Source organism: Mastomys coucha, unplaced genomic scaffold (genome assembly GCF_008632895.1).
Source record: "Mastomys coucha isolate ucsf_1 unplaced genomic scaffold, UCSF_Mcou_1 pScaffold22, whole genome shotgun sequence".
Lineage (NCBI taxonomy): Eukaryota > Metazoa > Chordata > Mammalia > Rodentia > Muridae > Mastomys > Mastomys coucha.
This window is the reverse complement of record NW_022196905.1, coordinates 81,356,418-81,381,782: the sequence shown is the minus strand read 5'-3', so window position 1 is coordinate 81,381,782 and position 25,365 is coordinate 81,356,418. Positions and strand designations below refer to the sequence as shown.

The 25,365-nt window shown below is 39.7% G+C and overlaps 1 protein-coding gene across 4 annotated transcripts in view; it reads right to left on the bottom strand.

Moving 5' to 3' along the window:
- Slc4a4 (solute carrier family 4 member 4) overlaps positions 1 to 25,365 on the bottom strand; it is a 335,690-nt gene that overhangs the window by 11,230 nt on the left and 299,095 nt on the right. For all 4 annotated transcript variants that reach the window (XM_031342972.1, XM_031342970.1, XM_031342973.1 and 1 more), the window contains exons 17-22: positions 24,054 to 24,167; positions 22,002 to 22,163; positions 13,790 to 13,968; positions 12,623 to 12,695; positions 4,936 to 5,004; positions 2,505 to 2,678 (exon numbers count right to left, since the gene is read on the bottom strand). In XM_031342972.1, coding sequence (XP_031198832.1) covers positions 2,505 to 2,678; positions 4,936 to 5,004; positions 12,623 to 12,695; positions 13,790 to 13,968; positions 22,002 to 22,163; positions 24,054 to 24,167 — 771 coding nt within the window. The remainder of the gene's footprint in view (positions 1 to 2,504; positions 2,679 to 4,935; positions 5,005 to 12,622; positions 12,696 to 13,789; positions 13,969 to 22,001; positions 22,164 to 24,053; positions 24,168 to 25,365) is intronic.

Here is a 25,365-nt window from a genome sequence, read left to right as displayed (position 1 = left end):
GAGTTTTTAATAATTAAAAGCTTAAAGGAAAAATTAGCTTTCCTAGTTACTGAAAATTTAGAAATTATTCAGGTTTCTAAAAATTAGTCATTGTTTTAGATTAAATGCTTACTATGTTCCTAACCCTTGCTAAACACTTAGGCAATATTAGCTCATCTATTCTTTATAATAACTCAAAAAATATATTATTTCCACCTTACCACTGAGCAAACTGAAACTTACAAACACTACGCTTTCCAAGGCCATGGTACCAGTAGAGAAAGGATGCAAAGCATACAGTCTATCTGCTTTTTAATTTTTTTCTATTTTATTTTTATTTATATGTACGTCTGTGTGTGCATAAATGTGTGCAAGTACCAGTGGAGACCAGAAGAGGGCGTCAGCATATAGGCAGTCGTAAATGCAGAGAGCACTCACTCTCAGTCAATGAGACATCAGTTCATTTCCGACCATGAGTGATTTATATTCTGCATTTAATCTCTTAAGCCCCAGGTTCCAGCTCCTCAGGCCAACATTTTTTTTTTAACCTCTGATTCTTTGGTTCTATGAACTATTTTGTTAATTTCTTTTAGTCAATATACAAATACCAAGCTCCATTAAATGACTTGCCTGCCATGCAACGTTGGACCGCCTCACTGGCCTTTTTACTATGGAGGTTTGTTAGCACCAGATGTTCAGCACCAACAGTCACACCCAGTCAAGTTCCCAAAGGGGAGGGTTGGCCTCCCACTTGACAGTGGGCTCCATCCACACTACACTCCATACTTGAGGCGTCTGTCTCCTGAAGATATCAGTAAGATCTGCCCTGCTAACATTCCAAAACCATCTCTGAGCTGAAGGAAATTCCTGGAAAAATGCACTTTACAAAAACAAAGTGTTTTCTTATATTTAGTACAGGTAATATGTAATTTATTGATGTATTTCAAATTTATTTTGGGAGGCTTCATTCTCCTGCTGTTAACAAATTAATATATAGGTAGAAAGCCCTGCTAGGTAAATAAATGAGAGTCACTTCTCATATTTAATTTGTTTTACAGTGTGTTAATGCCGCTTAAGAGGAAAAAGTTATGTAAGGCACCATCAATAAAAAAAAAAATCTTGCTCAAAACTGTTAGCAATTTTTAAACCATTTTTCCCATGTCTTAGTGGGAGGTGGGAGAAATACAATTACAAGCAGCAAATATAAAACAGAATAAAATAATAATCCCTGTTATGAGTCAGTTGATTTTAAAAACAAAACACGATAAATATATGGTATAAAAATGTTTGTTTGTTTGTTTTTCCAGAATTGTAGGGATGATAGAACAGGATGGAGACAGCTTTGAGGTATGACAATTTCCTCCAAGACTGAAACATTCCATGCTACAGAGAAGATCCTTAAACAGGAAGGTAAATAACTTGAAATCTCTTCAGGAAGTCCCTAAAACTGACCAGATTCACTAGGCCACACCCACCCAGAGTAAGCAAGACAAGCTGAAGGTTCCTCACAAAGCCAAGAGCAAAGCTGCAAAGAAGGCTCTCAGACAAGCCAAGCTGCAGACTACCTGCCTGGAAGAGAGACCAGCTGAGCACCTGGAAAGGACATTCTCCGGCCAATTGAGCTTCTTGCAGGCTGTGCAGTGTGCTCCAGGTTCCCAGCTTTGTGAGCTGTCACCCATGCTGGGTGGGCCTTGGTAATGGAGGTGTCTTTGAGACTTTTCTGTGTCTAAGTAACACCTCACCTACATTCCTGAAAGTAACCCCAGTAAGACTCATTGGTTCACTAAATTGGACGTTGGTTTTATCTGTTCTTTTGTCTGTTGTAGGTGTTCTATCTGAGGTGAGAAGACATGTGTGTTGAGTCTGCCCAGGAAAAGTTTTGTGACAAAACGGGTACACGTGGGCAGTTTCTTGCAAGAAATGGAATTACAGAAAAGTATAAAACTCAGTAATGTATCAAGAAACAGGGCTTGTGTTTTTTCTTTCCATTTTGATTCAGGGGGAGGGCAGTTATTTGCTTTACCTTGCTTAGTATACAGGAAGACTAGAGTCCAGCCATATCCTGAAAATGATGTAAACCACACAAATCTCAAAAACTCTCTCTCTAGCGAATTCAACTTTTTCAGACACGTTTATAAAAGCTTCGACTATTTGGACTGAAGTGTATTTTATTCTTCCTTAGAATGGCTCTATTATACAATACCTTGAAAAACCATGTATTCTAGTGTCTCCTGCCTGCCAGACATTGTGTTATACACTTGGCATTCATTATCGATGCTAAGAACAATAACAATGCTACCCTCCCACTGATGAGTTCATGGTGGCTCAAGGATGTTTGCGGACCAGCAAGAACTTGTGCCAGTATTTGAACTCAGATGGACATGATTCTAAGCAGATATCGCTATGGGGATCTTGGTACAAGAGATTAACACGTTGAGTTGAAAGCTAGACAAGACTAGCCACACACGTGTCATAACTATATGATAGGCATAAAGTCAAGGCTGGTTTCAATTAGGAAAGCCTACCATGACTGGAAAAATGATCGCAGCCACTGTTGACTTGAGGATCCAGAGCAGAGCCAGGCACAACACCTGCAGGAAGGTGAACAGGTGGACTCGGCGTAGAGGGACATGGCGCAGGTAGATGAAGTCAGGCTGATGCTTCAGGGGCATCAGAAGCAGCTTCAGACGGTCCATGAACTGGGAGGGGATGGGGGAGACAAAGCCAATGTATTATCTGAAGAGCCAATTGTGTCATTTCATCTCTGCTTAACCAGCCACGAGTGATTTATATTGTATATTTCAGGCAAGCAATGTCCTCTTCAAAGGACAAAGCTCGGGTTAGAGAGGAGAGGATCGCATTACCTGTCTTCTAATTTTTGATGATTTTTTTTTTAGAGATGTTTAGCAGCTATATAAGATAAAGTAGATATCAAAAGCTAAAGTTACAAGGAAATCATAAATTCTAGCTGTTCAATCTCTACCTTCTCTTTCTACTCTCTGCTTCTCAATGCAGAGGATTTTATACCCATTTTGATATACTATGCTGAGGGTGGAGTCCTAGCTCTTGCATCTGCTCCTGCCTCAGTTGTCTTATCTGAAAGAAAAACCACAGTATTGGCACATAAGACATGGTCTAAGGAGATAAAAGAACCATCCAATTTAAAAATGCGACCATGCAGATTATGCCAGTAATCTTGAGGTTATAATTTGACTAACACAGCTGTACCCACCAGTGTATTAGCACTTCCAGAGAAAAGCTCTGTGAACATTATGATAAGTTTCAAGACACCAACCACAAGACAGGAGAGTCTGAGAATGGTTAAACATGGCCATGTATTGACCAGGAACGGGAAGGATGATTGTGAATGTTTATGCTAGATGCATCTCAGAGATGAAGTATAGAGATGACACTATGAAGATGAGCAAGATGATGCTCAGTAACTCATCCCAGGGGCCTTCAAAGGGAGACGTTCCATAAACAGAGGTTAAGCTGACTAAATTATAAGAACTCAGGAAAAGTGACTTCATCATACCCTTCTCTGGAGTCTCTGCCTACTTGATGATTTTGTTCTCCCTTTAGAACATATTCTTATCTATAAATATTAGATTTCATTGTTTTTCTTGCTAAACCAATCTTGTTAAAAGGGTCTAAAAGAGAAAGAATGAAGAGAAAAATGAAGAAAATTGGAAAGGTATTTTGGACAATAATACTTGAGGAGCAACACAGGTCACTAGCTGGCCCTACGATGCTCCCTAGAATCATTATGGGATGATTGGCTCTTTTCTTCCACACCCAACACAAACCTCTGGTTTTTGACTGTATCCTTAAGGGCAGACAAAAATTAATAACTGTTAGTCCTAGGTGTCAAATGCTTGTATTTTCCCACTTAGGAGAAGAAAAAGTATTTATAATGACAGGTAAAAATAAAATACTTTATAAAGTTGTACTTTCTAAATACTTTGTTGGTAAAATACAACATCAACAGCAAACAAAACAAAACAAAACAAAAATAAAACCAAAAAAAAGCAAAAAACAAAACAACACACACACACAAAAAAAACCCTCATTCATCTAGTGCAGCCCATGAAGAACTACTTTGTGTTTCATAACAAATATTCTGGTTGCGGAAGAACCCTTCTACTGGACCAAAACCAGGAATAGTAAAGTAGCTTAAGCTTTGCTTTTGGGGGGTCTGGCCATTTGCCCAGATCTATCTGACTTTAAAACCAAGTTAATATAAATGTAATAAATGAGAGCAAGGGCTGTTTTGAAGGAGTTCAAATGAATTCTTATGATGTTCACAGAACACGCAGTCTTTTCCCATTAAAACATTACTGAGTGCTAAATAAGGCTACAATTAACAGGGTGCCAGAAAGTGGCGGAACTTCCAGTTTCCTGGTGCCAATTAAATTAAACCTCCATTGAGAAACAAAGCCCCTCACAAAGTTCTGCCTAGTAAACTTTTTAAAAAGTAGAGCTGGGTGGGGGTGGGGCGGGGGCGGGGCAGGGGCGTCATTTTAACTGAAGCTGTGAACACCTGAGAGTTTTGATGAAAGCAGTAACTACTACATGGTAATTTTCATGGCTTATTGCTGTAAAACTTTTGATCACTGCGTTCAGGTGTGGAGGAGGTGTTCAGGGAGGAGGAGGAAGGGGAGGAAGAGGGGGAGGAGGAGGAGAAGGTAGTAATGGGAACAGTAGCTCATTTCCTCACCAAATGACATTTAGCACCCCTTTTCGGTAATGGGCATTCAGGATAACATTTCTTGACACCAGCCAGCTTTGTCGATTACATCAGAAATGAAAAGCAGGTAAAAGGTAGAGGAAGTAGAAAATAAATGTATTTTAAAGAGTCCCTAGTTAATGATTAGTGCCTTCATCAGCGACCTATTACTGGACCATTTCTGCTTTGAGAAGCACACAGGGCTTGCTCAGACCACTGTGGAAGCTTACCTGCACACCATTAAGCGAGGCCACCCCCATATACAGGAACACACCATACAGAACAGGCATGGGGATAAACTGGGAAGTAAAACAGTAGAAACCGGTTACAAACAACAGTGAAAATAATTAGGAAGAGAAATGATTTAAATGAAGGCTAAATCTGAAACTAAAGCACAGTTGTAATACAGCAACCTCAAATTAGCGCATTTAACTCATCAACTGGTAAGATTCTAAGCACTGAAATAGAAATAAAGAAAGACGAAGGGAACATTCAAATAAATTTCATGTTGTGTTTCTTCTTTTTGAAGAATGGGCACACATGACCTCAATAATACTTTTTTTTTTTTTTTTAATGGGGAAACTGTTTTGGCTTTCCTTAGCTCTTAAAAGCACTAAGCCAGATGTCTGCGTGGGATAGGAGGTACATGCAGAGGTAGCAAACTGCCTCACTCTGGAACCACGATCCTTTTGGAACAGGCTGTTGGCTTGGTCCTTACTAATTTTTGCCAAATGATCTAACAGTCTGGTGTGTAAATGCGTCTTTTTGGTAAAGGAAACATCAAATGACCATCCCTTATCTTCTCGGGATTCTAAGAATAGAAACTACTGAGAACACGGTTTGGAAGCAGCAAGAAGCATCTGGAAGCAATTAATTACACATATGGATTAATGCAAGCCCTCTAAAACTCAATTAATGTTTTATGCATTATTTAGTAAAACACCCTTTATGTCAACACGAAGTTGTTTAAACAATGAGAACGTGTACATTTTACTTTCCCCTGGACCTGTAAAATGCAAGCAATCACATCTGAGAATCAATATTCTAATTTCGAGAAGTCTTCTGTCTGGACAACAAAAGGTATCAGCCTTGGGTTTGAAAAGAAGTTCAAGCAGCCGAAGGACAAAGTTAAAATACTAAAATAGAAAAGTAATTAGGGCCAGCCAGCAAATCCACATGCAGGAGACCATTTTAACCAGAAGGTAAAGTGCTCCTTAGAGAGTAGACATTTAAAACTATGGCATGTATTAAATGAATCACCATTTCTAGACCAGTCTTACTAAAATTGCCTGATGCTGCTCTGTCTCAGAACTTCTGGCCACACTAGAGAACTAGTGAATTTTAAAACAGATTGCCTCTGTCTCCAGTTGGTACTGGCTACTCACAGGAATGCTCAAGTTCCAATGGAGAAAATACACATTTCTGCGGAATGTCAGAGGTTTTCTCTAAAAAGGGATTAACAGTTGTATTGTAACTAACTTTAATCTTGAGCTCAGAAAAGACTAAAAAACTAAAAGGAACTGAATGCTTGAAGTGGGTAAGAGGGTGGGGCTGGCAGGAAGCCAGTGCCCTGTAGTACCCAGCAGTGGCCACAGAGAGGTAGACACAGCCCACCCAAGCCAGCAGTGCTCAGTCACAGGCCCCCATTGCTCTTAGCATGTGAGTGCTCAATGTTACTTACAACTCTTTATGTACATTTCCCAAAAGTAAACACAGAAGACCAACAAAGGATCAAATTTACTTCTCTGATTCATTTCTAAGGCATTTATTTCTCTCAATATGCTATGATGTCTTTTCCATTTATTGTTACATTCAAGCATGAGAAGGGGATGCAGGAAAGAACCATTGATTCATGGAAAGCTACTTGGGTTTCCTCTGGTTTCTCTTTGATCTGGGTAAAGCATATCTCTGGAGTAGCAGTGTCAGAAAGGGTCTATCCTTCCCTGAACTTAACTAATGATTATTTTTTCTTAATGTGTTTCTAATACCATAGCAGAGGGACACTGTGCCTGGGGCCTTGGATTTATTCTCTGAACTATGTTAACAAATTTCACCTGACCTACAACATGGAATGGCATGGATGGATGTAAGGAAGAAAATAACTAGGTATGTGAAGTTGTGTGTGTGTGTGTGTGTGTGTGTGTGCGCACACACACACACACACACACACACATATATATATACATATATATATGTATATATATGTATATATATTCACATGCATGTACATATATCATTTGGGAGAAAATAGTACATATAAGAAAAGCTGTGAAGTTGATTTTTTATCAGCTTCAATATAATACAAATGCTTTTGATATTCTCACTTTCTTTACACTAGTATTTATCTATACAAATCCTAGAATGACACTCCTAATAAAACTGACAGAATTGTTGGGGTAGAGGGTATATTTTATAGAATTTAGTTCACAGGTCATATCAAAAAGTCAATGGGTAAAAATTACTCACACAAGACCTACTCATCAAAACCAAGTTCTCAAAGGAAGAAGAGGAATGCTTTAAAACTGAGAGCCACCTGGGATGTAGGAGCTCATGGCTGTTCTCTTAGCACTTAGGAGGCTGAGGCAGGAGGACTGCCACGAGTATATGAGTTCAAGGCTAGCCAAGGGTAATGTGTGACAATATAAATAAATAATGAATTCTACAAAACAATCTCTACAAATGAGATCTCACTTTAAAGAGGAATAATATAGCAGTAATGGGAAATCGTTTCTACAAAGCAAGGTGGTAGAAATTAAAAATATCCATTTCATAGGCACATCCAGATAGCTAAATGGTAAACTGTGTAAACAATTATATCATCAATAATACCTAGGAAGCAAAATAAGAATAAATACAGAGAAGTATTATATTCAATAAACACTAAGAATAAAAAAGTTAAATGATTAATCCTATAATCATATTGAACTATGAAAGTGGGGTGAACTCAAAATAAGACTTTAATATCTAAATACTATGTCACCAAGTTTTTAAATTTTGTTCAGTATATCTCTGTATGTTTCACTTTGTATTCTGGTGATTTGTCAATAGTAGTAGCATACTCCAAGAAGCAAGGATGTGAAAGGGGTTTTTGATAAAAAGGGAAAACTATTCTTGCCCAACACTGGATAAGAATTCAGGAAGGACTGAGATCTCTCTATGGCTTTATGGTCAAAGCGAGAGTGTGTGGGTATGCTTATATGTGTGCATGTGCATGTGCATGTATGTGGTGTGTGTGTGTGTGTGTGTGTGTGTGTGTGTGCCTGTCCCTAAAGTTAAAAGTAAGGTCCTGATTAAGACATGGGTGACAGAAGTTGGATACACCTGGGTTTGGCTTCTGGCTGCCAGCTGTAGACTACTGAGAGAACTTGTTTGTTTCTCATACTCTGAGCATTCTTATCCAGAAAGCTCCTATATAAAGACTATATAACATCTTACCAATTACTTAATTAATATGGCAACTAACAAACGATAAATGTAGCTTATGCCATCCTTACCATAAAACTGTCTGCAGTTTCCAACCATTGGCCTTCCTGTTTCCTCATTGATAGGGGTATATAGAGGAGTGACTTGGGAAGAGACGGCTGGGGACAGGGACTGGAAGATCTGACTTGAAGCCCTGTTTTATGTAATTTTTAATACATTGCACTTTCAGCTAACCTGTTTTGGACAACATGTTTCTAGCATGATGCCCTGACTCTCTTAAGCCTTAAAAGTCTCCACTGATAAAGACCTCATGGGTTCTCAGCCGGACACAAGGTCTGAGGACTTTATGAAAGTTACATAATTTCCCCCACGTAAGAAGGATTCCAAATAAGATCAAAGAATCTGGTTAAAGATAATATTATGTGAAAAGAAAATAGAGATTCTTTGAAGGCTAAGTACCATGTTTCATTTTGAAGGGCACACATTGTATGAGGTTATAGGATTAGTTTTATGCTAGAACTTCCAGAGTTCAAATCTTGCCTCTGCAATCTAAGCTTATTGAAGTCTAGTGATTTTCTCCTATTTTTCTTATCTTTAGAGTGGAGATAATTATTCATATAGTCCTCATAGGTACTGATGGCTATATTTTTTAACTCTCCAGTGACTCCTTAATCTGAGGTCAAGCTCAACAGACAGCAGGTTTATCCTCACTATCGCCATCTCCACCATGTTTTTCCTGCTTCCATGGGCCAGGTCTGTGTATCTGCCAGGTACAAATTAAAGGCTCCCTTCTACATTTTAGTACACTAACGAAATCTTAAAGATAACTTCTGGCCACGCCTCATGTTAAAGATAAACTAACCCAAGCACAGGCCACAGAGACAGCAGTGAGCTTTCCTTGATCTTTATTTCTAAAGTCTTGCCAGGAAAACAGAGTCAGCTCAGGGCCTGGCCTTTCATCTCTTAGCTGTTCTGGGATCGCTACTTACAGAAGAACACGAACAGTAACCAGCAGCAGCATCTCCACCGTGGAAATGCGGGGAATGCCACAGCCCCAGCCTGGGAAGCCAGCTATTCTTACTTCCCAGCAGTTCTGTGCTAAGCAACTAAGTGATCTGGTGCTTTGAGGCATCGTTGACTGCAGCTGGTCAGGGTCAATGAGGTATCCTCATGAACTTAAAGCTGGTCCACAATAATTCCTTGCATTCCTCCACATGAAAGATGGATTTCAGCACAGAGATCAAAACAGAGGCCATAAACTTCATGTTCAAAGCACCTTTGCATAAGTAGGCAACCACCTATGCCGCTTCACGCATGCAAGAAAATTGCTCAGTTCATCTGAGACCATTAAACTTGTAAGGAGAAGGAGTTGGGCAAGGAAGGCATTGGACCATTTCATTTAAAAAAAAAAAAGAGTCACATAGCTCTCTTGTTCCCATCCATTTGATCTAACTTTCAAAGGCAGAATCTTAAGTAAAACCATTCTCTGAACTTGTCATCTGTTGCTTTAAAAAAAAAAAAAAAAGACAGGCACAGTCACAGTCATAGGGAGGTCAACCCGTAACACCTCTTTCTGTGTGAATTCGTAGTTAATTATTAATCGTACCCTTTTCCTTAGCTGCAGCTTACATTTCAGTTAAATTGTACCCTTAACATCTGCTTCTTCCTGTACTGACTTTGTAAATGCTAATTAATAAGGCATCTTGGATACATGCACAAAACTTGCCAAACATCAGCGCTGGGGCAGGCATATGACCTAAAATGGCAGCCTTATTGGGAGATGTGATTCCTGAAGTAGGGAAGGGCTGACGTACTCAAGGGAGGAATAGAGGCTACTGAACAAAGGCTGCTTGGTTCCTGCTGCTGTCCTGTAACGTCTTCCACAGTCTATTGTGAGCTAGGCCAGCAAAACAATTTCAACTCAGGAAAACCCTGGCCTCAAAAAAATGTGTGCTAAATTACTCTTTTCACTAATGGAGGCAGTGACTCTTCAGGTTAATCAAAGTTGCCAGATAGTAACAGCCATAGTGATAGAAGCTGGCGGCCCAGTAGAGCAAGCCAGGGCATGGGCAGGTATGAGGCAGCTGATGGGGACTTTCAAGCTCTGCCCATGAGTTCTGGTCCTGTTCTGTACATATTTCAGTGCTTCGCATCATGTGGGGTTAAAGGGTTCAATGCAAAAACCCAAGGGCTATTCCCTTCAGTGCCTCTCAGTTCTATTTGGGTGCAAGGCAAGGAGTAGCTAGAAAGACCTGTCACCAGGTTCAAGTTTGTCAGTCTTTCTAAAGATGACAATTTACACAGTATTCATTTTCTCTTTCCCTTCTGAACCATACATGCTGACTGGAAGGCTCCCCATGGTAAAAATCAGTTTTTCTATAATACAAACACAGGAGTTTTAAATACAACTGCCTTTTCCGAAGCAGGATTTCATACTGGTTTAGTAAGGATAACTCATGTAACAGACAAAATGGAGGGTTGGCTGATGGTGTGTAAATTTGAAGACCTGAAGGAATGTCTACCTGCCTATTTCTCGTTAGAACTTCTCTCTAGAAGGTTCCATAAAAGCAAGGCTGCACTGTAGCAGTGTAATGCGTGAGCCCATCTGCGGGGACTGGTATTTTCTATAGAACAGGATCTTAACAGCCCACAGTAACCTCTCTAAATGCAGTCTCATTGCCTTTGAGACAAAGGTGTCTCTAAACATCTCCACCAGCATCATATGCTGGGACCTACCAGGAGAACAAAAACACCTATCGCCTTTGGCAGAATGTGCAATGCTTCAAGCCCACTAAGCCTTGTATGTAAAGCCACCTTCTTGCACTGATAGAACTGACCATGGGTTTTTCTCTATCCCTATAGGACACAGGCCAGAAACAATTTCTCTGGCATCATTTTAAACCTGAGTTCATTTGTAGGCTGCCTGAGATGCACTGTCATTCATGACTCTGTTCCGTAGTTAACCAGAAAACGAAAACCATGGAAACCCATGCAGTTGGATAATTAAATCTTTTAACTTCTTCCAATTATTTTATACGAAATGTAGGCATTAGTCTAGCTTCTTTAAAGGCAAAGTGAGTCTCTATTCAGATGTAATAGCTCCTTCTTCTGTATCTCATGGATTGGCCACTGATAGAAACAGAGAGCTTCTGCTACTCACTATTATCCCTGACCATTACCTGAGTGTTTTAGGGTCATGTGCTATCTCTCCATTACTTGTATAACCAAATGATCAAAAGTCTTAAAAAGTACCTTTCTTTCTTCCTTTCTTCCTTTCTTTCTTTCTTAATTTCCTTCTTTCTTAATTTCCTTCTTTCTTTCTTCCTTCCTTCCTTCCTTCCTTTCTTCCTTCCTTCCTTCCTTCCTTCCTTCCTTCCTTCCTTCCTTCCTTTCTTTCTTTCTTTCTTTCTTTCTTTCTTTAGGTTTTTCAACATAGGTTGTCTCTGTTCAGCCCTGGCTGTCCTGGAACCTACTCTGTAGACCAGGCTAGCCTCAAACTCACAAAGATCAGCCTGCTTTTGCATCCCAAATGCTGGGATTAAAGGCATGTGCTACCACTGCTCAGCAAAATATTGTTTAAAAATAAAATGTTTTAGGTGGAAAAATGGTAAGGTATTGTTTGCTCATAGTTGTTGGATCTCGGTGAAGTTTTGTGCTTTACACAGTCGTACAAAGTATAAGATGCAAATTACCAATAATTGGTTAGGGATGTTTTGTAACAGAAAAAAAAGAGAAAGAAGCTAGCTTAAGGAGCAAAAGTATTAACATTCTTCTCTGACTCCTTTTCTTATATTTTTGGTTGTGAGCCTAGCCTTTAACGGCTGAGCCATCTCTCCAGCCCTGACTCCTTTTCTTAAAGGAGCCATTGCATGCATGTTACTCTGTCTGCACAGATACCCATGCCATAAGTCAACCTGTATGTTGGTGTGTAACCTTTTAAATGTTCTACATGTAACCACCCTTCAAAAGTTCATTTGTAAAGTTTCCAAACTATAAATCTGTCATTTTAGTCTTATTTCCCTTTCAGGATTAATTCCTTCCAATTCAAGGAAAAACAGAAATATGATTATAATTAAAAAATAGGGCAAAGAAATTCACCATAATCCTGTGAACCACTAGAGGCCTTTTGGGGGTCTGGCAAGGGGTGGGACTTAGGGACAAGCAAATAGAGGAGATGAATAAAAGACAAAGGAAGTGAAAAGCATGTGTGGGGAGGAAGACTAGTCAGATGGACGTGCATGGCACCACACTTCTACAGGTCAGGAGAGGGTCCAATATTGGTGATGTCAGAGGGTTCAAACAAGTAACTGCAAAAATAATAGTGAGGGAGGAAGTACAGGAACTGGGTGAGAAATCTAGGTACATATTTTTAAATTCTCTTTCTTTATTGGCCCCGCTTCTATATGCTATGGAATCTTGCAAGCATTTCACACTCATGTGTCTAGTTATCAATGTTCCAAATAAGAGGAAGCTGTGAATGTTTTACATCTTTACCTTCAAGATGGGAGCCATGAAGACTGACAGGCCAGTCAGAATAAACACAAGGGTTCCAGTGACTCGTTGTTCCCTGAAACAAAATCCAAAGACCATCAGTCTAACTCTGGTTTTCACGGACTTTCAGAAAAACACCAAATTGGTGTTGAGCTACGGCATCAAAAGTCTTGATATAACACACATCAAATTTCAAGAATATTATATGAATTTGATACAAGTCTAAACTTTAAAAAAATGTTAAAACTATTACAATATATGATTGGAACTCATGAAGAAAAAAAAAGTGATTCTTCTAAAACTTTTGCTCATTTCAGAACCAAGAAAGAAAGGTTGCTTGCTCTGGGTTCATGAATTACTGGATTCTTTGAAGCTCTTGTTATTCAAACAACTTGTCCTGTTGTGTAATTATACCTTCTTTCATAGGAGACAGATATTACATTGTCCTGCATTCTAATTAACAAACAGCTCAGGGAAGTTTCATGAGCGCAATAAATCTCACCAGTCTAATTTTCAAATTTGAAACAACAGAAGTGCTTTTTAACAAATATGATCCACATCCAACACCCTGCACCCCTAAGAAAGAATCACTCACTGTTGAAGCCTGGGAAATGATGGCTCTGTTGTGTGAGCTATTCACCCTAGCCCTTGTGAGCAAAGCTTGGTACGATAAAAAACAAAAACAAGAAACAAAACGAGACACTCAATAGAGGACAGAGGTCTTCTACCACTGACCTTCACAACTACTCCAATATTTGAAGGTTCTTATGGGAACAGAAATGGGTTGGAAAACAAGAATTCCTACTCCTTCAGTCATAGAAATCATGGAAGACTTAAGGCTTTTACACATGACTGAGGTAATGCACTCAGCTGTATACTGAAGAAAACTAACCACTTGCTTAGCTTTTCCGGTTGCATCACTTAATATTGTGCTAATCAAGAAATTTGACATACTTTAAGAAATGAATTGAAGGTTATTAGTTATCTTCCTTATTAAAATATCCTTCCTGGAGAAGATAATTTAGGAATAAATTAACCATCACCATTTATTTTATCCCCAGATTGTGTCCACTTCCTTATGATTGACACAAAGATGTACACCCGTAAGGTTTGGTTTGGTTTGGTTTTGTGGGGGGGCGTGAGGGGGGTCATTTTCCTGAGACAACACACCTCACTCCCAGAAACTTTGGTTGTTCTCCAGGTGCAGATGTCTCTGTCTCCATCTTCAGACTGTCAATGTGGGCAATGGAGATGACAGTAGCAGCCACATACCAGGGAAGAGCCATGAAGGAGCATACCACCATGAGGATGGCGACCCAAAACAGATCCAGGTGATACCCAGCTCCTTTCTGCAGAAAGAAGTCACAGCATATGAGCAGAAAGCATCTAGTTAGGCACAGGAATTATGATTGACATATGAAACTTGTTTTGCTTGATAAAAGTACCTCTTATAGTATCTTTTTAAAGGAAGCATATTAAGACAGGACATTCCTTTCCTCAGAATACTTTTCTCCTGTTAACCTTCTCCTCCAGTACCTATGCAGATTCTACCCTAGTATAATTCTGCATAATTAATTCAGACCTATGTCTACTACTCTTAGTACTTATTCATTACAAGTTAACCTTTCTGCATCCAATTTTGTAACCCCCAAAAATGAAGGTAGGGATCTTGTTTGGAGAGTTACTGGGACCATTCAATGAAGTAACCACAACAAAGGACCTTGTAACAACTTACAGAGTTATAGCAGTTACATCTTAAGTCTTCACTAAGGGAGGCAATTGTCAGAGTTAGGAAGCAGCACACCATCTTCTCATTGTGATGTTATTTAACAGAAGGCTATTCATCATGAAGATACTAGGTATATGTAAACATCCCCCAAACAATCCTGAGATGGTATGTAAATGACCATCTCTCACTTCTCATGGCCTATGAGAATAGTTGTTTAACCACCTATTGTTCACCATCATTAAGGTAAAGAATACTCCCTTAATCAAAACAGATGGATTTCAAACACCACCCTATGCTCACAATAACATCTACTGACTGGATGAGCAGACAGTGCAACAAAAGTTCTAGCTTCTTTATTCACTAAGTAAATACTGTTCATCATGTCTCCAGTGTTTTTTCTGTGGTTATATTTCTCTGCTCTATTTATGAAGAAATCAAAGGCTCATACCCTGTGGAGCTGGGGAAACTAGAGCTGTCCATTCTCACAGCATGAGGGAGCAGTACCAACAGTCAGACCAGGGATGATCCAAGAGAATCGAGAGGATGGCTTTGGAAAGTCAGGGTGTGATTTACATGAGCAACCCAGGGAGTGTTATCATTCGAATCCTGTTACACTTTGTCAGAACACTGCTCTTCTCTAACAGAACTGCCAAGATTTTATCCATTGCTTGCACATGGATCCATATTCCAGAGAATGCATAACAGGCATGGGAGCTGACATGGAAGCAAAGGCATGTTCTCATAAAGCTAAGTTTGACTGGAAACAGAGGTGTGCTCATGGGACAAATGCTAACACACGTGTATGGAATCAGTTCATGTTAGGAATGCATAATAAGGTGAGAAGGAGCAGGCTAATATGGGGTAGGCTGATATAACTTATTCTATAAGGACCAAAGAAGTAAATAGATGTGGGATCTCAATCATGTGTTTCTTTCAACAAATTATTAACTCACAACTTAGTACCAGCCAGGATTCTAGCTGCTGCTGACACTTTTGTGAACAAACAAGAAGAATCCTGGCCTCGTGGAGTTTCTGTCCTACTGTGTGAGACAGTGAGGGAACAAGATACATTTTGAAAGTACATAGCATCTTACTTGGTAGTAAGTCCCAAGAGGAACTAGAACAAGTAGGGTTTGCCTTGAGAGTCACCGGAGGACTTTCAGGAGCAAAGTGATCTGATTGCTGTATTCTCAGCACTGTGATTACTGTGTTCCAGACAAAGTGATCAAGGTCAAGGACAGCAGGGAAAGTTAGGAGGCAGATGCTGCAGTTTGTTTAAGAGATTATGGTTATGGTTATCCAGAGGTGGTTGGATTCTGCTTGCATACTGAGAATTGCACTCTCCTATCAGTGTGTATGTCTATGCTGTTGCTGCGGGGACATTCAGGATCTGGCCGTTGGTAGAAGAGACAGTGTTCACAGTCTCCTCTTTCCTGTTTCCATTCCTACAAATCATCTATGACATGCATGAAAACGAGCTCTCCTAAAGGCATGCCTTAGCCAGAAGTATCTGAATGACTGTTGGAATGAAAATAAAACAAAGTGCAAGTAATAGCACCCTTATCTAAAACCCGTGAGGAGGACAGCAAACAGAAATATTCACAATAGCATAAAACTTATCCTCTCCTTTCCCTCCTCATTGCTTTTGGATTTTCTAGACTCTTGGATTCTACAGCAACCTCATTCCCTTCAGTTCTCCTCCACTTACTGCTACCGGGGGGGTGGGGGGGCAGCAAATGCAACTCTTCAAACTCACAGTGTATTCTTCAACTTAAATATGTTCGAGTCCATCCTCTCCTCCTACTTTTCCTTCACAAGGACCAGCACCCTTCAGTCCTCCATGCCGTTGCCAGCCCAGGAGACTCTCCTTACAGATTAACATCTTCAAACATCTTAAGCAATATGTGACATTTCCCTGATCCAAAACTTCCAGTGGCTTCCAGTTTTTACTTATAATACAGTAATAGTGAAAACTAAACAGTAAGGATACACATGAATATTTGTTTCTATAACCGTTGGCCACTTCTCACCCTGGCCAACTTCTAGTATTGTCTGGAGATATTCTTGAGTATCATAAGGTCTCAATGGAATGAGAAGGCTCAGATATGTGTGAAAATTAAACTGGACTTTAAACAGAAATTTACATGGAAAAGATATTAAAAGAACTGAGGATGAAGTGTTTGAGCGTGCCTCACCTAAATATGGCTTTCATCCACGTAAGTAGCCATGGACTGGGGAGCAGGGACAGGCTAGTACATTCTTCAGCTATCATCTCTCTCACAGGGTCATAAACCCAAGAAGCATGTGACCAACATAATAAAGCATTTCAGTTACATGTTTATCGGGGCTACTATGGAACTGGGGTGGGCCACATAAAATCTGGAGAGAAGAATAAAACACAGGACTTACTTTAAAAAACATTTTGACTGAGAACTAGGGATGAAGTAATTACACAAAGCACTGTAATCATGTATCATGTGACCCGTAGCACAGAGTAAGATAAATCACTAGGAAAAAGAACAAAAAGAAGGGCAATAAAAATTACGTTAGGGGTGAATGCAGGTGCCGCCGGGGTGAATGGCAACGACTGAGGAATGAGGAGTGGATCCTCTCAGTCCCAGCACCAGCACAACTGTGAGAAGCAAGAAACCACAGGCCCTCTAAGCAGAGCATTTCTTGGCACTTTGAGACCAAGTGTTTTAAGTCTGGGTTGCGGTTCTTCCGCGGGGTTCTTTAAATGTCAAGGTGGGAGGAACAGACTGTTAGGATGCAAACGGCCAAGGTGCTTGAGACGTAGGACCAATGTGGGAGAACGGTGCCTTCAAAACAAAAAGCTATGCTGCTGAAGTAAAGCGAGGGAAGTTGGTTATTATGCTTGACTGGCTAAACTATTATAAAAATCTAGCACTAGATCCAAGATTATGATAGTAGGGGCAGAAATGAAAAATATAGAGCAAGGTAGAGTTTGGGAAGAGTGAAAATATATTTAAATTAAATGCTCCATCACAAGGTATGTCATAGAGAAATGACTGCCAGGACTATCTGATATCTGTCTCTACATATTTGTCCTGTGTGATTTCTGTCTCCTACACTTGACTCTTGAAGTCACTGCTTAGGGAGGAACACCTCTGGCTTTGCAGATGGAAGCTGGCTCTGCGTAGGCCTCTGACAATGACTCAGGAAATGACCTTGGAGAAGTACTTGACCTTGATGAACCGGGTTTGCTTTTGAGCAGGTAAGATGAAGGACATAACTAACAAATATGGCCCCATAAAGCCAAGAGTCTTGGTACTACCACATCATTGTGGGGTTATTCAGCAGGATAGAAAGGTGGGTACCATCCCAGCAGAGCAGAAAGCCAAAGGCACTGACACTTAGCCAGAGCAATTGCCACCCAAGCGTGCTGCTTCCAACACTGTGGTGCCTCCATCTCCCTTTTGACTAGATCTCTTTTGAATCAAGCTCATAGCATTTAGTGTCTTCTAAAAACTTAGGTAGACTCACACATCTGTATATTACACGGCTCTTCCAGACAAAATGAGAACCAAGCAATTTGGAGAGCCTTTGATGCATGAAGAAATGGCCCTTGGTGGCATTGGATTTGTGACAAATGACTGGCATGTTACCATCATTATGAAAAAGAATAGTTTCAAATAAATGGTTTGAAAATGGACAGAAGCTCATTTTCGTGCATTCATCTCTCATTTTCAGGGCGAAGACTAACACTCCTAATTTTTTAATGTTTCCTACAAGGCATAAGGGATATAAAATGCTTCTCTAATTTATCAACCCTAAATAGATTTAATTCTAAATTTGGAATTTATCAATAAGAAAATTTGGGGAGCATTAAAAGATTAGAAACTTGCCTCCAAAAGTACACAACAAATTTTTGCCAGCAACAGATTAAAAGTCAGTATTTTCAGATTAAAAAGTATATTAGTCAGGGCTGGAGAGATGGCTCAGTGGTTAAGAGCACTGACTGCTTTTCCAGAGGTCCTGAGTTCAATTCCCAGCAACCACATGGTGGCTCACAACCATCTGTAATGGGATCAGGTGCCCTTTTCTGGTGTGTCTGAAGAGAGCAACAGTGTACTTATATACATAAAATAAATAAACAAATCTTTTTTAAAAAGTGTATTAGTCAAATGTCTATGTTTAGCCTTTCCATAAATTAAACCAACATTCAGACCCTTCCTAATACTAAACAGAGCTAATGGGGAGCCTCGACTCTCTTAGTCTTGCCAATGAGAATAATGCCAGATGAAAAAGAATCTCAAAGGACGTTCTTAAGCATAAACCTGCAGTTGGCTTTGTGACTGGAATCCATATTACCTATGTGGCTTGGAAAAGCCGAAGCTAAAAATAGAGATTAAAGTGGCTGTGCCTCTATTCTCGGCCCCACCCCGTTCCTCCCTCAAATGTGCATGTGTAAGCATATTTGTTGAGGGGTGAATGAGCAGAGAGAGAAATGGATGGATCATGTGCTCCTCCTGTTCTTGTTTTTAATGTGGTGTGTGAGTGTGCATGCACCTTATGTGTGTAAGGACTCTCATGCAAGCCAGAGAGAGCAACCTTGACTGTCATTGTACCTATTTGTTTCTGTGAGACAGAATCTATTGCATGTCTAAACTTACCCAACAAGGGTAGATTGGCTTGTTAACAACCCCCAGGTCTCTGCTTCCACAATCCTGAGGTTTTATGCACATGATAAGCACACACCACCATGGCTCTTTCATGTGCGTTCTGGGGACTGGACGTAGGTCCACATTTTTGCATGACAAGCAGCCCAATATAATAAACTTTGTAGAATCCATTTTATAATTAAAGGTGGATTCCTTCCATAGCCCCAAGAATGAGTGACTAGGACTTCTTTAACTACTTGATTATGGTCAGGAGAGGAAGCAAAGCTGAGAGCTGCCTGTAACCAGGAAACTGTTTCTCCACCTCCCACCTCTTACTCATGGAAATCAGCTGCCACGGAACAAGTGCAAATGACAGTTAGCATACCATGAGAAGTTTAGCCCCCCAGAAAGGCCCTGGGAGATATGGCGCCGTGTGCTAAGGTGGGGTGGTGTTGAAAGAGATGCATATATCACACATGCGAAAAGGTGCATGAACGTGCTTTGTGGAGAAAAGGGGACAGAGAAAAGGCAGACAACACTTGGAAAAGCAACACTTTAAACACATGAGTCAAGTGCACAAGTGAAGAAGCAACCACGACAGTCAGCCCAGCTGGGATTTTGGGTGATGCCATCCAATACTATTTAATTCCAAATCCAAACAGACCTCACGTAAGAACTGCCCGGCAGAACCACTAAGCCCACAGAACAAGCACTAGTAACTGTTCGTTTCTGTTGTTTTAAGCCACTGAGGTGTTTGATGGCTTGTTAATGGCTAAATGATGCTATAGAAAGAGCAAGAAACAACTTTATTGTCCTGGACAAATTTCAAAGGGAAGGAAAACAGAGGAGTGGAGGAAGAAGATCTGTAGGCTAAAAGTTTATAAATATTTAAAAATGGCAAGTGTTCAAATGCTATTTGGATCCCAGTTTAAACAAATAAACTGGATGTTCGAGGTTTATTATATTGGGCTGGTAAAATGCTTGTCATGCAAAAAATGTGGACCTGAGTCCAATCCCTAGAATGCATATGAAAAAGCCATGATGTTGTGTAGTTATAATGTGCGTACAACCTCTGGACTGTGGAAGCAGGGACAGCTAGTCCCTAGGGAGTGTTAGCAAGCCAATCTACCCTTGCTGGGTGATTTTAGGCATGCAATAGACTCTGTCTCAAATAATAAATGGGTACAATGACACCTAAGGTGGCTCTCTTTGGCTTGCATGAGTATCCTTAGACACATAAGGTGCACAGACATTCACACACAACATGCGATATACATATACATATACAGTCATTCTAATTTAAGTTTCAATAATTTCCCCAAGGATAATCCAAAATCAGTACACTGTTTTGTGTCCGTGATGATCTCAAATTTCTTTTCTGTATTCATGGGGAATATATGTCAATAATCCTCTGGCTTCCATAACTTCCCTTATACTGAGATACCAGCCTATCCTCAGTATACGTCGGTAATTCTCAGGCTCCTATAACTTCCTTTCTGTTGAAATGCCAGTATATTCTCATTCTGTCTCTCTGCATCACTGAATATGCTGGGAAATCACTGCATCCCATATCTCTTCCCTCACCCCCACCATAGGATTTCAGCAACTGTCCGGGATGCTTTCCACCTGACCACCCTCTGTGCCAGTGAAGTGAACAACCATGCAGAGGCTCTCAACGCCCTAGATGACTCCTTACCCTACCTTTGCGGCAGCTTCAGGATTGAGCCAGAGTGCACAGGTCATGACTGCTGTCTTTCTCCAAAACCCTCCAAAACTGAACCATCTTTTTAATGAGAGCATCTTTTTAATGAAAGCTTTTCTTCTTTTCCTAATTTTAGGAGTTACGGGATTTACTTCTTCCTCAACCTAACCCAGTTTATCATCTCTCTTCCGCATCTGCCTGGTATGTTTCTACAGCCAAATGTTTTACTTGCCCTGGATTTTTCCTTCTGCCATGCCTTGGCTGAATACTTTCTGGGTGATGCACTTTCCTGTTTCTAGGTGTTATTTTAATACAATTTCATGCTTCTCTTATATGGTGGTTATGAAGAGATAATGAGTTGATATACAATACAAAGAGCTTAGAAAATGACCTGATGCATTTTAAGTGTCCATAAAGTTTTAGCTCTTTTTCTTGTCATTATTCATCTCTCAGCCCCTACGTGACATTTTTTAAATTGTTTGTGACTTAAACCTAAAATATTATTAGAAAAACCTATATAATAACCATATAGACAGTCTCTTGAAAGATACCCCCCCCACACACACACACACTAAACCATTTTCTTTAGGTTCATGACAACGGCACTAAACCAATATTTGCAAAACCTAAAATATAAAAAATAAAACCCTTTCTTCATATTTATGATATTTACTCTCTTAAGACAAATATTCTTAGGAAACGGAGGAACACTTACTAAGACACAAGCTTGCAACTGGTGAATAATCGTTAATAATAAATCTTTACCCATTCCCAAGCACTAAGAATTGATGTGATTAAAAACATAGAAACGGCCATGACTCTGACCTGAGCTGGCCATTATATAGGGCACACATGCCAGTATCACATTAATGTATAAACAGATGCAGTCCACTTTTGTTTACAGTAGCAGGAGTGGAATCAGGGCCTTGAGGTATAGAGAAGCACTCTATCACCTTGCGACTGCCCACTTCTCAGCCCCTTAAAACTGTCTGGAAAGGAAAAAAATCTGAGTTTATTTAACAGAGAACAGGTGCTTTAATTAAATCTTTGGTCACCACGTCTTCATGAAGGATGGTTGCCACATTCAAATCCAAAGTAGGAAGATTGCTACAAACACCCACTTCTGGATAGTGATAGAAATGCAGGGTGAAACTGGTTCCTCACATTTAAGTGAGTACATCCTGAGATGTTGCCCTGAGGATCTTACAGTGATACTTGGATGTCTCTGTATATCTCTCAGTAAGGCTCACCTGCTTTTAAGTTAATACACATTATCATGTACCAAGAACACTGGAGAAGGCAATGATGAGCATTTTCACGGGCACTCACCTTGAGCTTATGTTCTTTCCTGTTCACAATCACAGCTGTGATCTGCTGGTCCATGAAAATCAGGATGGTGACCAACAAAGCTGGGATAGCAGCAGCGAGGCACACCCACCAGGGGTTTCCTCCAAACGGCGGGACAAACCAACCCCGGTTAGGACTTGTTGGCTTAAAGCAAAGAAATAAACTTTTTCAGAACAGTGTAATATATGTTACACGTTTTGAAATTTTAATCTTTAGAGAGTTAACATTTTTTTAAAGTAGAAACAATTATAGTCTGGAGAAAAATTCTTTAAGAGAAGCTTTCACAAAAGATGTTATTTTGAGGTGATTGCTAAAGAAAAGAAGATGTAAAATATAGGCTATTGAAAAAGCAGGTGGTGATGTTTTGAATAGCTTATCTGAGATAAGGTATCAGGTAGAAAACAGAAAAAAATTAACACTAAGGGATACAGAAATAAACCTCACATGTAATGTTTTAAGAAGAGGTAGCAAAATAATTACAAAGCCACCACAGATTTTGTTTGCATTTTAGTAGTAACAATAGTTGTTTCTACTCCTGCCAAATAAATGGCTTCATAACACATATAAAGAAAGCTATTTTAAATGTTATACCTGAACTAAGTACTCAGATCTCTTACTTCACATAGGAAAATTATCCAGGAGTCATTAAATGCCCAAAACTGTCAGAAAATCAGAAAAATTCTCATTCCCCAACTGTCAGGAGGGCATACATATCTGTTACAGGAGAATGTTCTGTGCTATTTCTTACCTCCAAAAAGCAAACAGATGCAAATATAATATTATGCATGAGTTTGGTCCTCTGTGTTTTTGTTTGTTTGTTTGTTTGTTTGTTTTTAGGAAACAGGGCCTTCTACACCTCAGGCTGGCCTCAAATTCCTTATGTAAAGCCACCACAGGTTTTGCCACCACCAAAATCTCCCTGGTCTTGAGTTGTAGAAATCCACCTGCATCAGTCTCCTGAGTGCTGGGCTGGTAGACATGAGCCACAAACCCTAGATGCATGGTCCTGCTCAGCTTGTTCTAAACTCCACCATGGAAACAAAACCTACCTTCGTGTTACGTGTACCATACATTGTGAGCTTGTAAGGCAAAACATTTAATCTTGCTCATTATAGCATTTCAACCCTCAACCCTGCAGGATGGAGTCTGCCTCCAAGCAGACATTTAGAAAAAGTAGTGCTTTAAATGGATTAGTGACGGAATCAACTAGAATTTACCTTTGCTAATGAATATGATGTTATGCCAGACATATTCTTCACTGTCACATATGTACATGTGTGCATGCATATCCCTTCTCAGCTTTATGACACCGCAACCAGCTTACTAGTATTTGACATTATTATCTCAATAGTGGAGAGAACAGAGTATTTTTCTAGAACCTATTTTTCTAGAAAATAGGTTGAAGTTTTGCAATTAAAAAAAACTACATAAATGCATAACTACAAATGAATGACATGTGTTTTATATTACACCTATATATACATTAAGTCCAGAAAGTACATAAGTCTTTTGTCCTCTTTGAACAATCAAGCTTCCTATTATAAGTGTTCCTGGCAGGTAATCTGGTACAATGCAAAGACCACTAAGTTAGAACATGAAAGCTTGAATTCTAACTTCACTGCCTGCCGCCACTAGTTAAGAAGTAATGGGCTTTTGCCTAGTTTTTGTGAACGTTCATGGGTTATAAAACAAACAATACTAGCTACATGTATACTTCGCAGAAGTACTGCATGAGCCAAGCCAATTAGGTTTATAAGAGTGTCTGAGATATTCTGAGATATATAAGGCAGAGTCCTTCAATACAATATGCTATTTGAAAATGAAAGTAAGTAAAACCTAAATCCTGAATTTGGTCCTCACTGTGGCATTTAATTTTAGTGAAGAAATTAGACTATCTGTAAATGAGCCTAACAGGGGATTGCTTTGAGGGAAAAATGGGTGATTACACAAAACTGACTGAAGATTCAGAATAAACCACAATAAAGGAAAAGAAACAAAGAGTTTGAGCAACAAGCTAAAGGGACAATTGCTCACCTTGAACTCACTTGGCACAATGAGCTTTGGAGTGTCCACACCGACTAGGGCATCTATTACACAGAATATGAGAATGGACAGGATGATGGCAAAATCACTGATCAGTTTTCTTGCCTGAAAAAAAAAAAAGAAAAGGAAAAGGAAATAAAGGACTATTTAGTACTACACACACACACACACACACACACACACACACACACACACACACATATATATATATATATATATATATATATATATATATATATATATATATATATATGCCAGTACCTATGTATGAAGTGAAAAGGAATTTGATATTTACTAAGAATTTATCAACACATTATCCTCTGGCTGGACATAGGAGAGATTACTCAAACATTATCTATTCTTTGTCCTAAGTGTAGCATGAAGGGTATTTAGATAAGAATAAAATCTAAGCACACATTACACATTGAAATAGAACTCAGGAAAGTTCCGGAAAGTAGCATTATAAGTAATAAATAAAACAACAGTGTCTTAGTCACTGTCCTATTGCTCTTAAGAAATACCATGATCGAGAGGAAGCTCCACTCCCAGGTGCTTAACATACCCAGGATCAGAGGTGAGGAGGACACAACATCTGTCCCAACACTGGGAGTAACTGGGACCAGCAGGATCCAGGCACACGGGAACTCTGCCAGCCCAGTGGCTCGGGTTGCTTCTGGTCTGTCTGGGCTGGCCAGTGCCCTGAGCAGACCTTGGGCACAAACTCTACAGTTATTCCCAAAACACCAGAGGAAGTTCCATTCCCAGGTGCTCTAACAAGCCCAGGATCACAGGATCCCAGAATCACAGGATCATAGAGACAGCTTGACTCTGAGGAGTTCTAACACAACCAGGATCACAGGAAGGACAGGCTCCAGTCAGATTTAGCAAGGACAGGTAGCAGTAGAGATAACCAGATGATGAAGGGCAAGCATAAGAATATAAGCAACACAAACCAAGGTTATTTGGCATCATCAGAACCCAATATTCCCACCATTGCAAGTCCTGGACACACCATCACACTGAAAAAGAAACATACAGATATAAAACCACTTCTCATGATGATGATACAGGACTTTAAGAAAGACATAAATAGCACCCTCAAAGAAATACAGGAGAACACAGGTAAACAGCTAGAAGCCCTTCAGGAGGAAACACAAAAATCCCTTAAAGAACTCCAGAAGAACACAATCAAATAGGTGAAGAAAATGAGCAAAACCATCCAAAATCTAAAAATTGAAATAGAAACAATAAAGAAATCAGAGAGAGAGAGAGAGAGAGAGAGAGAGAGAGAGAGAGAGAGAGA